The sequence below is a fragment of the Anguilla anguilla genome, chromosome 11 (genome assembly GCF_013347855.1).
Source record: "Anguilla anguilla isolate fAngAng1 chromosome 11, fAngAng1.pri, whole genome shotgun sequence".
Taxonomy (NCBI): Eukaryota; Metazoa; Chordata; class Actinopteri; order Anguilliformes; family Anguillidae; genus Anguilla; species Anguilla anguilla.
The window spans coordinates 3,961,318-3,972,200 of record NC_049211.1 but is presented as its reverse complement, the minus strand read 5'-3'; the positions used below and the strand labels follow the sequence as shown (position 1 = coordinate 3,972,200).

At 46.2% G+C, this 10,883-nt stretch overlaps 1 protein-coding gene across 1 annotated transcript in view; it reads right to left on the bottom strand.

Moving 5' to 3' along the window:
- Nucleotides 1-2,422: 2,422 nt before the first annotated feature.
- Nucleotides 2,423-10,883, bottom strand: part of plxnb3 (plexin B3) — a 70,650-nt gene continuing 62,189 nt past the window's right edge. The window contains 11 exon segments of the mRNA XM_035380880.1: nt 2,423-2,739; nt 3,241-3,315; nt 4,763-4,838; nt 5,284-5,348; nt 5,964-6,111; nt 6,663-6,823; nt 7,980-8,146; nt 8,344-8,431; nt 8,808-8,911; nt 9,288-9,447; nt 10,199-10,345. Of these exon segments, the coding sequence (XP_035236771.1) occupies nt 2,635-2,739; nt 3,241-3,315; nt 4,763-4,838; nt 5,284-5,348; nt 5,964-6,111; nt 6,663-6,823; nt 7,980-8,146; nt 8,344-8,431; nt 8,808-8,911; nt 9,288-9,447; nt 10,199-10,345 (1,296 nt within the window). The 3' untranslated portion in view covers nt 2,423-2,634.

Below are 10,883 nucleotides of genomic sequence, written 5' to 3'. Positions count from 1 at the left end.
CACAGAAGCAAATTCCTTCCAGTTAACACAAAATGTTCTCACAATGTTAATGGAATGTTTTGTGAACATTATAACATTGGCACTACATGGCAGCAACATTGCGAGAATGTTTTGTGTTACCCGGGTAAAGCTTCCCTCTAGACAAACCTAACAGGTATCCTGCATATAGCCCCAGGGCTCACAAATGACACTCTTCTGCACACCCAAATTTTGTTTTACACATTGTCTAGAAGTTTAAAAGAAAAATAAGGTGGTAGGGGAGGGGGGGGGGGGGGGGGATCTAAAATAAACCAAAACGTAAAACAAAGTGCCAGATAAAAACACGTTAATAACAAAAACAGTAAATATAACCGTAAAATCAACCTACAGATTTCTACTAAAACTCTCTCTATGTACACCAACACCACCGCCATTTTTCTCTTTTTCCCACTCGAGCCACTGCAAGATCGATCCGATCATAAAAAGCAGATGTGTTCCTAGGCAGAGAGTGTGTGTGGAATCTGACCAACAATACAGAAAGACGATCCAGGAGCTCCCAAGAGCCAATCGATGAGGGGGGGGAAAAAAAGTTCATTTGGCTCCCATCACCAACAATAGCGTCAGAACTGATCAGCCATTGGTCTGTTTGATGTTTCCTTTATCAAATCGGATGCTCGTTCAGATATTGCTGCTGAGGACAAATCCACCGCCATTTTGCCACACCCGTTTTTATTTGGCAAACATTTCAGGAAATGCATTTAAGCACGTGTCATTTAGCAGTTACCGTTTTTTTTAAAAAGTGTTTCAAAAGAAGGCACATTTGGCAATTGTGTATAAATAAGCACTATTTACAGTAAATAAGTTAGTCTCTATACAGTGTCCATCTAAGAATGCCCACCCCCCCCCACCCCCACCCCCACCCCCCACACCATCCCCCAGGTTACTTGTGTGCACATTTCCACCAATCGTATGCCTCGTATCACCTGGTCCCGCCCATCTCAACTGCTGTGCTCCTTATTGCTACACACTTGCCGGCAAAGCAGTGCTGTATATTTACATAAAATGAGAAGCTGTTTGATGACCCAAACAAACCAATACTGTTAATTTCAGTTGAGGTGTACGAAAACACCTCAGAGACTATCGCTGACTGAAATGAATAGTGTTGTTTTTTTTTTGTTTTGTTTTTTTTTATGTATTTAAAAAGGGTTGCCCCAGGGTAAGTCTTTGTCATCTGACAGCAACTGAGCAACTGGAACCCCAGAGAACCATGTGGAAGAGGCCCAGTCAGGGAACAAATATGCAAATATGTTCAAGATTTTAAATCGTTTCATTTTCAGTTGATACTGAAAGCACAGAAAACAGCCTAAGCTCCTTAATATCTAGCAGAATCTGTGTTGAACCTGCTTAAGAATCATCTTTAAGCAACAACAGATTCTCAATATTTCCCGCACCATTCCATTGATAGTTAACCCAGATAACCCAGTTCATATCAAATGAAACCCAGAAAGAAAGATTAACAGTAGAGATATACAAACAGTTTCCATTTCCCTTGCTGAGTAAAAACTCCCATCTTCTTGGAAACAAATAAAACAGCAAATTGCTGTATCGGTGCTTCAGTTCAAATGACTGCCTATTGGTTAAGTCAGGGCTCAAACGGAGAAGAATTATTCAAACTATATGTGCAACCATTTTAAACAGGCTGATAATACAACTGCAACTGCATTTTAAAAACGGAGACATTTCTGTTCGGAATTAAACGGAACAGGATTAATATGCATACGACTACAAAACCCCTTTCAAATTTTCACATTTAAAAAGATTGACTGTGGCCATTTTTTTCATCCTTAAAAAATTTCTCCCCACACTGCACATGACTTCTCCCTCAGTCTGAGGCAGTAACCACAATATTCCCACCGTTTCATCACATCCACACAAATGATGAGACACATGATAGTTCAGACACTTAAAACATCAGAACATGCTCTTGGATGTTTATCATTTTCTAGCTGGTTTTCATTTAAGTATAAATAGCTTGCGTCCGTCCAACTGGTAGGACTAAACTAGCAACTAAACAGGGATCTCCAGCATCATGACCGGTGTCTTAAGTGGTGCCTCCTGAAAATGCAACACAAAACCTGTTAAAAATGCCATTTCACTTTTCCCACAGGTTTAACAGCACATTCTGCAGATTCACTTTCAGTGCTCCCATGATTATGAAAAAAAAGACCCCTGGAATCAGAAAATGCACAAAAAATGCGAATCCGATAATTCACTGACCACGACAGCCATTACCGCAATTTGTGACGGCTCACCGACTCAAAAGCACACACGTCCACTTGCACATGCTCACACGCGTGCTAACGGCGATCACACACACACACACACGCACCCGCAGAACAAAAACGATTTCCTGCTTTGTCATTTTCATTATTCCGACAAATGATTTTTTTTTTTTTAGTTCCCTTGCCAAATCCATTTTTAGAAAATTCCTAAAAAGAAATCCAATTTTCCAAAGAGGAATTGATTGAGGGCTCCAGTGTCAGCACAGGCTTGTATTTCCACTGGGGTTCGCGAACCTCAGCTGGCCCCCCCCCCCCCGCCCCCTGAGTGCAGCGCCCTGCTCCAACGCCATTTGCTGGCGACAGTCAGCAGGGGTCAAAGGTCGGTGACTTTGTTCTCCACCAAGGCGGCGACCTGCTGCAGACGGTAGGCCAGCTGCATCTTCTGCCCGGCGGCGTCCTCTTCCAGGGCCATGATGATCTGCGCAGGTAAACAGGAAATGACATTTCAGCGGGGTTAAGTCAACGGGGTTATGGTGACCGGGCCGGGGGCTCTGTGGAGCCTCTACGGAGGGTACATAAAGCGTGGAGGGCCTGTGAGGAAGACTGAGATTAAGGATCGGGGGTGGGGGTGGGGGTGGGGGGTGGGCTGGGGCTCGGTTGGTGGCGAGGGAGGAGGGGAGAGCTTAGATTACGATTCCACACCAAAGGGGGGGAGGGGAGGGGCGGTTGGGCTGTGCATGTGACTAATGTCATATAATATACCAATGCCTTGGGTAAATGTACCGTTTATGGTCCAAACCCACGCTATTTCACACACACGGTATTTAACATTTTTTCAGCAGGATATAGCTCATTAGAAAGGTTAAACTGTTGCTCTGAAGATGGATAATGAACCTAACGACAAGAGAAAATGACAGGCGCCAGTGGTGCAGTCTCGATGCTCCCTGTGCAGGTTCAGCTGGATCGCCGACGCACTTACTTGGTCGTAGTACTTATTGATGTATTTGTAGAGTTCATGCAGAGCCACCAAACTGTTCATCTCTGACGCAAAGCTCTGAAATATCAGAATCAGAATCAGAAACAGGTTCATTGCCAAGTAGGTTTTCACATACAAGGAATTTGCTTTGGTCTGATGATGCATAACAATAAACGTAAAAATAAAATAAAATAAACATAGTGCAATAAACATAGACATAGTGCAAACAATAAACAATAAACATAGTGCAAGGATAAACATATTGCAATGGAAAAAGTGTTATAAGAATAAGTACAAGTTCTATATGTCTGTTTGGTGTCTGTGGGGGTCAGGATAACAGACAGTGTCAGTGGGGGTCCCGGGCCTTGCTGATGATATGAATATGAATATTCAAAGTATATTGAAGTGTTTATAGTAAATACACACACACACAAAAAAAAATAACACGCCAATCGACTTTACTATGATTTAACTGTTCGTTTATAAAAAAATGATCAGTAGATCATTTGAAGATAAATCAACTTTAACAAATGTCAGTCCAGGCTAAGCTCACAGTAATTTAACCAGAGTTATAGCAGTATTTGCACAGCGCTGGAAGGCATACAGTAGGCTACGTTTCCATGAAACAGCGCACATAAAGGCAAGCAAATATGCATGCATTCGGCATGTCGCGTCCAACTGACACGCTGACATCGTCTATAATGAATGTCAACACGAGTCCCTCTAATGGAAACACGGACTCGGACATGCTATCTGCGTTTTTCATTCCAGACCAAGTAACCGAGGCAAGCTCTGCCGTTGCCAAGCGCAACACGGCAGTTCTGAAACTATTTCAGCAATTAAACTCGGTTTGCTTTAGACCGAGCCGTTAAGCACGACAGAATGACACAAATGACGATGTCGTTTTATGTATGCAAGTGTGGGTGTGTGTGTGTGTGTTTCTGTGGAAACAGGAAACAGCTCGAAACATAAATATTGTGTAAGATTCTTAATAGAATGTGAAACTATGGCATTTGGGCAGCACAGAATAACTGTAAAAAGAAGACCTGTGTAAACTACAGAGCTAGTAGTTATACAACCATTAGTGAGGATCCATGGCAACACGCTACAGGGATTTTAAAAAAAGAACATCCAAAGATGGGTTCAGGCTTGACAGGCTGGTAAAATGGATGTTCTACAGTGTGATTATCATAATTATCCCCTCCATGTGCGGTTTCCTGTTTCAAAATTGCGTGGTAAACAGACTTTGGTTAAAAAAAACAAAAAAACCTGACAAACACGGTGGGATTCCCCCCCCCCCCACCCTAGACTCCACGTACAGTACAGCAGCGACCAGGAATTTAGCTCACGAAACTCTCGATAAAACCCTTAACCCCATTCCGAACATTCCTCTCTGCCTTTCATCCAAACAGGAAGTAACCTTTCCTTCACCTTTCTGAACTGACCAATGGGCTGTGGGGGAAAGGGAGCGAGCAGAGAGAGCAGTAACGGTACGATTCCACACAGAACCGCTGGCGCCACTCACCCCCGATAGCTCCGTGAGGGTGGAGTTCATCTCCTGGTAGCAGCCCGAAACCGCACTGTGGATATCGCTGTAATACCTGCAGAACACAGATTCATTCACAGATTCATTCATTCACTCAGCAACTCACTCAGTGACTCACTAAGCGACTCACTCACAGATTGACTCCTTCAGACACATTTTTTGCGAGTGCTTGTGATGCATAATTATAGGATGCATGCTGACTGTTTATCGAACACATTGCACCTCCACAGTAGACACACAGTGACACAAGTGAATGGAATCAGCCCGATAACAAATCTGCTTCAGATTAATAAGTAACTATTACTATTGCGCAATTACATAGCTGTCCATGCATGATTCTACACCGCTAATTTAGAATACAAATGCTGAGCTACGAGCTGAAAGTCTCAATTTACATTTCCTAAGATGTCAACTTTCTTACTACTGCTGCTTCAGTAGTCTTGTATACAAGTGAACTGCTGTGTATGACCAAAGCAGATTGAATGGTGGGTCACAATCACCTTTCAACCAGCTGCTTGTATCTGGGGATCTCTCTGGCGTATAACAATTTGTTCACGGGAGAGTCCTGCAAGGAACAGAACAGAAATGGCATCGTCAACCGTCAGCACCATAATTTCCAGCACCTGCCACAACCACAAACGACAGGATCGGATGAAAAATAAAGATGGGGCGTGTCCAGATACAGAAGAGGCAGGCCAAAGGAAAGAACACTCTAGTGGGAAAAAAACATCAGGGAATCTGGGAAGCAAAGAGTGTTGCAATAAAGGCAACTTAAGACCCACCTCTTTGGATTAGTCCTTTAAGGTGTAAGATCACAAATATGCAATTAGAAGGTTCTAAACTGAACATTCTAATACTGATGTAACAGTCACCACTGGCAACTGAAAGCAGCGGAGTTCTAGAACACGGACTTGGAATTTTGAAAAAACATTCCAAAAAAACGTACTCTTCAACCGACATTTGGGTTCCAATATTGCTTTGATTAGCATGTTTATGTGTTGCCTTAATATTTCACTCTCTACTCTCCGCTGTGTTTGTGTCCTATGTATCAGTTTTGCTTCTTGTCCCTTACCGCCCCTTGGTTTTTATCCTTCTTAGGTGACCTTGGGCTCTGGAAAGGAACTATACAAATAAAATATATGATTATTATTACTATTATTGTTATTAGCGGAGTACTGACCCGGCCCACTTTGTGCTCGGACGTGGTGCAGGAGTCGATGAAGGTCTGAGCGATGACGGACAGCACCGCGTCCACGCTGTCCGTCACCTGCACGTCAAAGACGAACTGCGGGTTCTTCAAGATGTTCACCCAGAACCGCAAGGGCAAGCTGTACAGAGAGAGACACAGACAGAGAGGGCTTAGATAATCACACCCTGAGAGATTATTAAGACCATAAAGGGCACCCTTATATGAATGAAGTAGCAAATTTATACATTTTTGGGCCCCAGTCAAAGTTCAGTTTTAGGGGCCCCAGGCAAAGTCCAGGTTTGGGGGCCCCAAAACTCCTCCTGACTACGTGCTGACAAAGCCGTTCGCTTTAAAAGCTACAGTACTCAAAGCAAAATCCTGCCATATTGCCGAAAGCCAGGGGTAATTTCTTGAGTTATTTTTAAATGATTTCTTTTTCTATGATATTCAAGGTTAATAAAGAGGATTCCGCTTCTGGCCAGCAGGGGGCCTGCAAGCAATTGCGCAGTTTGCATGGTGGCAAAGCCTGCCTGTGTATGAATGCTTTCAAAAACTTTTACAAGAATACTGAATAATAAAGAAACCAGGCAGGCACAATGTCTTTTTTTAATTTGAGTGCAGTTTCTATCTACAAATCATGTTAGTGTAAAACGAATTAACCGTGGATAAAATGCAGATGTGCGTGCGCACCTGTTCGTCTTCCAGATGTGCACGGTCTCCGGGTCCTCGATGCCGTGCTTCAACGCCATTTCGTCCAGGAAGTCGAAGAAGAAGCGCACGGCGATGGGTGGCGGCCGCTTGGTGCTGAGTATGGCCACAAACACGTCGTCCACAAACTTCTGCAGCGTGCCCTGGGGAGGCGGAGAAACACACACCCCGTTACACACCTTATACACACCTGTTACACACCCATTACACACCTGTTACACACCCGCTACACACTCCATTACATACCTGTTACACACCCATTACACACCTGTTACACACCCGCTACACACCCGTTACACACCCGCTACACACCCCGTTACAAAACCTTATACACCCCCGCTACACACCCCGTTACACACCCGCTACACACCCCGTTACACACTCCGCTACACACCCCATTACACACTCCGCTACACACCCCATTACACACTCCGCTACACACCTTATGCACACCCGCTACACACCCCGTTACACACCCTTTACACACCCCGTTACACACCCATTACACACCCATTGCACACCCCGTCACACACCCGCTACACACCTTATACACACCCGCTACACACCCCATTACACATCCCGTTACACACCCGTTACACACCTTATACACACCCGCTACACACCCCGTTACACACCCTTTACACACCCCGTTACACACCCATTACACACCCCGTCACACACCCGCTACACACCTTATACACACCCGCTACACACCCCATTACACACCCCTAAGCTGCACAGATTCACCACACATTTCCGCTTCCACCGCCAGCTACCGATGGTTTAGACAGCTTCTGGTGAGTCTCACACCCGCGTGGCTACTACGCTAGCAGCCGTGTACAGCAGGGCTACTCAACTCCAGGTCCTGCAGGTCGCAGTGTCACCAGGTATTTACTCCAACTATGTGCTACACCACCGGATTTCACTAATGAGCTCACTTCCTGGACCAACGAGGTATAATAATTCCTGAAATCTGGTGGTGTAGAGCATGGTTGGACCAAATACCTGCAGACGGCACTATCTGCAGGACCTGGAGTTGAATAGCGCTGGTGTACATAGACAGCTATGATAATGGAGTTGGTACAGATATTGCAGATTTCTATGGTACAGAAACAGGCAAAGCTCTAGTACAGATATTGGATATTTCTATGGTATAGAAACAGGCAAAGCTATGGTACAGATATTGGAGATTTCTATGGTACAAAAACGGGACGGTTATGGTACAGATATTGGATATTTCTATGGTACAGAAATGGAGATAGTTAGGGTATAAAAATGGGGACAGTGAGTCAGCGGCACCTTCATGGACAGCAGGCGGGTGAGGTAGATTTCGGGGATGGCCTTGGCTCTCTCCCGCTCCCTCATGCTGCTCTTGCGGTGTTTGGGAATTTCGGGATCCTCGCTGGACTTCACCAGGTGCCACAAACGCACACCTTCCTCTTCCTCACCTTCCAGCATGGGCGTCTCTGCAAGACACAGAGCTTTGTCACAAACACGTACACACCCCCACACTCATCTACATACACACACACACACACACACACACTCATCAACACACACACACACAATCACAAGCACACACTTCTGCACTCACTCACACACTCACAAGGTTGCAGTGATTTGTTGTGAGACAGTATTAGCGGGAAGTGGGGGCGGAGCTTACTCTCTCCAGTCTGGTAGACCTGACTGACGCCCATTTGCACAGAACTCTGGGAGCGAGGGATCAGAGCCACGGTGGCACCATCCGGCACCTGGGGGGGGGGGGGGGGGTGAGGGGGGAGCGAGCGAGGGAGAGAAAGAGAAGAAGAAGGGGAAGAGGAGAAATCACCAGCACAAAAGGAAGAGGAAGAAAAAAGAGGAAAAGAGAGAATGAGAGAAAGCAGAAGAGAGGGAGAACAAAAGGAGAGCGCTGAATACTGTGTTTTAAAATGCAGTCACCAGGTTACAGAGGCTGTTACTAAACACTATGGGCCTGATTTACCAAGAGCTTTAGGCATGTTTAAAACCTTTTAGCACATGCAAAAACAATAACACGAACCATGATTGGTCACAGTTATTAGTTTAGCATGCGCTGGAAGTCTAAGCAAATCAGGCCATATGTGGACCGCTGCAGTGGGAGTGGCCAACCTTGTAGTGCTGCAGGGTGTTGAGCCTCTTCCAGCGTCCCTGGACGATGGCGGTGACATCATCATCAGACAGGGTCAGGTGACCTGCCTGTCCGGATCGCCACTCTGTACAAAGGCACACTGTTAAGACACTTGGCTGTCATATGCCAATATGTTCACCTGAAAAAATAAAGCTCTATTCTATTCTACTCTATTCTGTTCTATTCTATATGCGAAAAGCTAAGACACACACAGAGACATATATGCAGTTAATCTAAAAGCACATCTCGGTTCTGCTCATGCAGCTCCTGTGCCGTTGAGCAGTAAAAGGACTCTGGAACGTTATAAATGCTGTAATTCCAGAGCCTTTATTCCGGCTCACTCTCCCACGGAAGCCTAGCCGCTTGGGAGTCGCTACTCTGGCTGAAAATTGGCGCGCATCGTTTTGGCTGTTTACGTCGCCACGGCTACGCGGGAGCGCGCGGGCGACGCCAGGGCGTACCCAGGTCCAGCGAGTCGGCCGCCGGCCGCTGGGAGAACGGCGCCCCCTTGTACGTCTGGTCCAGGATCTTGTCCTTGACCTGCGTGATGGTGTCCGTGTCCAGAACCTTGACCGGGCAGTGCTGGACCTCGGACCCGCTCTTCAGCAGCACCGTCAGGGTCTGACAAGGGGAGGGAATGCATGACACTACATTACATTACAGGCATTTAGCATTAGCCATTACATTACATTACATTACAGGCATTTAGCATTAGCCATTACATTACATTACATTACAGGCACTTACACAATTTTCACACAGCATTAACATTGCATTCATTTATACAGCTGGATATATACTGAAGCAATGCCGGTTAAGTGCCTTACTCAAGGTTACAACGGCAGTGTCCTACCTGGGAATCGAACCTGCAACCTTCAGGTTACAATACCAGCTACTTACCCATTATACTACACTGCCACCACAATGCATTTCCACACTGAAATACCCAGATTCAACGTTCCACACTAATTACTATTCACTATTCAGGGACTGACACCAGGCTCGTCTGCAGCAATTCATAAAAGGTAGATAAAGATTTAACAGAGCTGGATGGCTATAAAAGCAGTTATGCCCATCCACCAGCAGGGGGTGCTAGGCACCACCTAGCCCATGCTGTGGAATGACAGATGGATGAAGGACCCCTGTAACAGAGGGAAGAGAGGGAAGATGGAGGGATTGTTTGGAGTAGGCAGTAGAAAGACAGAAGGATGGATGAGTCCTGTAACAGAGGGAAGAGAGGGAAAAGGGGGGATTGTGTGGAGCAGGCAGTGGAAAGACAGAAGGATGGAGGAGTCCTGTAACAGAGGGAAGATGGAGGGAGTGTGTGGAGCAGGCAGTAGAAAGACAGACGGACGGAGGACGCGAGGCTGACCATAGAGCAGTAGTCGATGTCCTCTCGGAGCAGGTGGCTGTCGTTGAGCGTGCGCTTGGCCTTCCCCGTCACGGCGTCCACGGGCCCTTTATCCACCTGGTACTTAATGGCCCGGTACAGCATGTACAGGGGCTCCCCAGCAACCTCCTTCAGTGGGCGAGAGAGAGTCTGTTACAACCTCCTTCAGCAGGAGAGAGAGTCTGTTACAACCTCCTTCAGCAGGAGAGAGAGAGTCTGTTACAACCTCCTTCAGTGGGCGAGAGAGAGTCTGTTACAACCTCCTTCAGCAGGAGAGAGAGAGTCTGTTACAACCTCCTTCAGCAGGAGAGAGAGAGAGTCTGTTACAACCTCCCTCAGTGGGCGAGAGAGAGTCTGTTACAACCTCCCTCAGCAGGAGAGAGAGAGTCTGTTACAACCTCCCTCAGTGGGTGAGAGAGAGTCTGTTACAACCTCCTTCAGCAAGAGAGAGAGTCTGTTACAACCTCCTTCAGCAGGAGAGAGAGAGTCTGTTACAACCTCCTTCAGCGGGAGAGAGAGTCTGTTACAACCTCCTTCAGCGGGAGAGAGAGTCTGTTACAACCTCCTTCAGCGGGAGAGAGAGTCTGTTACAACCTCCTTCAGCAGGAGAGAGAGTCTGTTACAACCTCCTTCAGTGGGAGAGACAGTCCGTTACAACCTCCTTCAG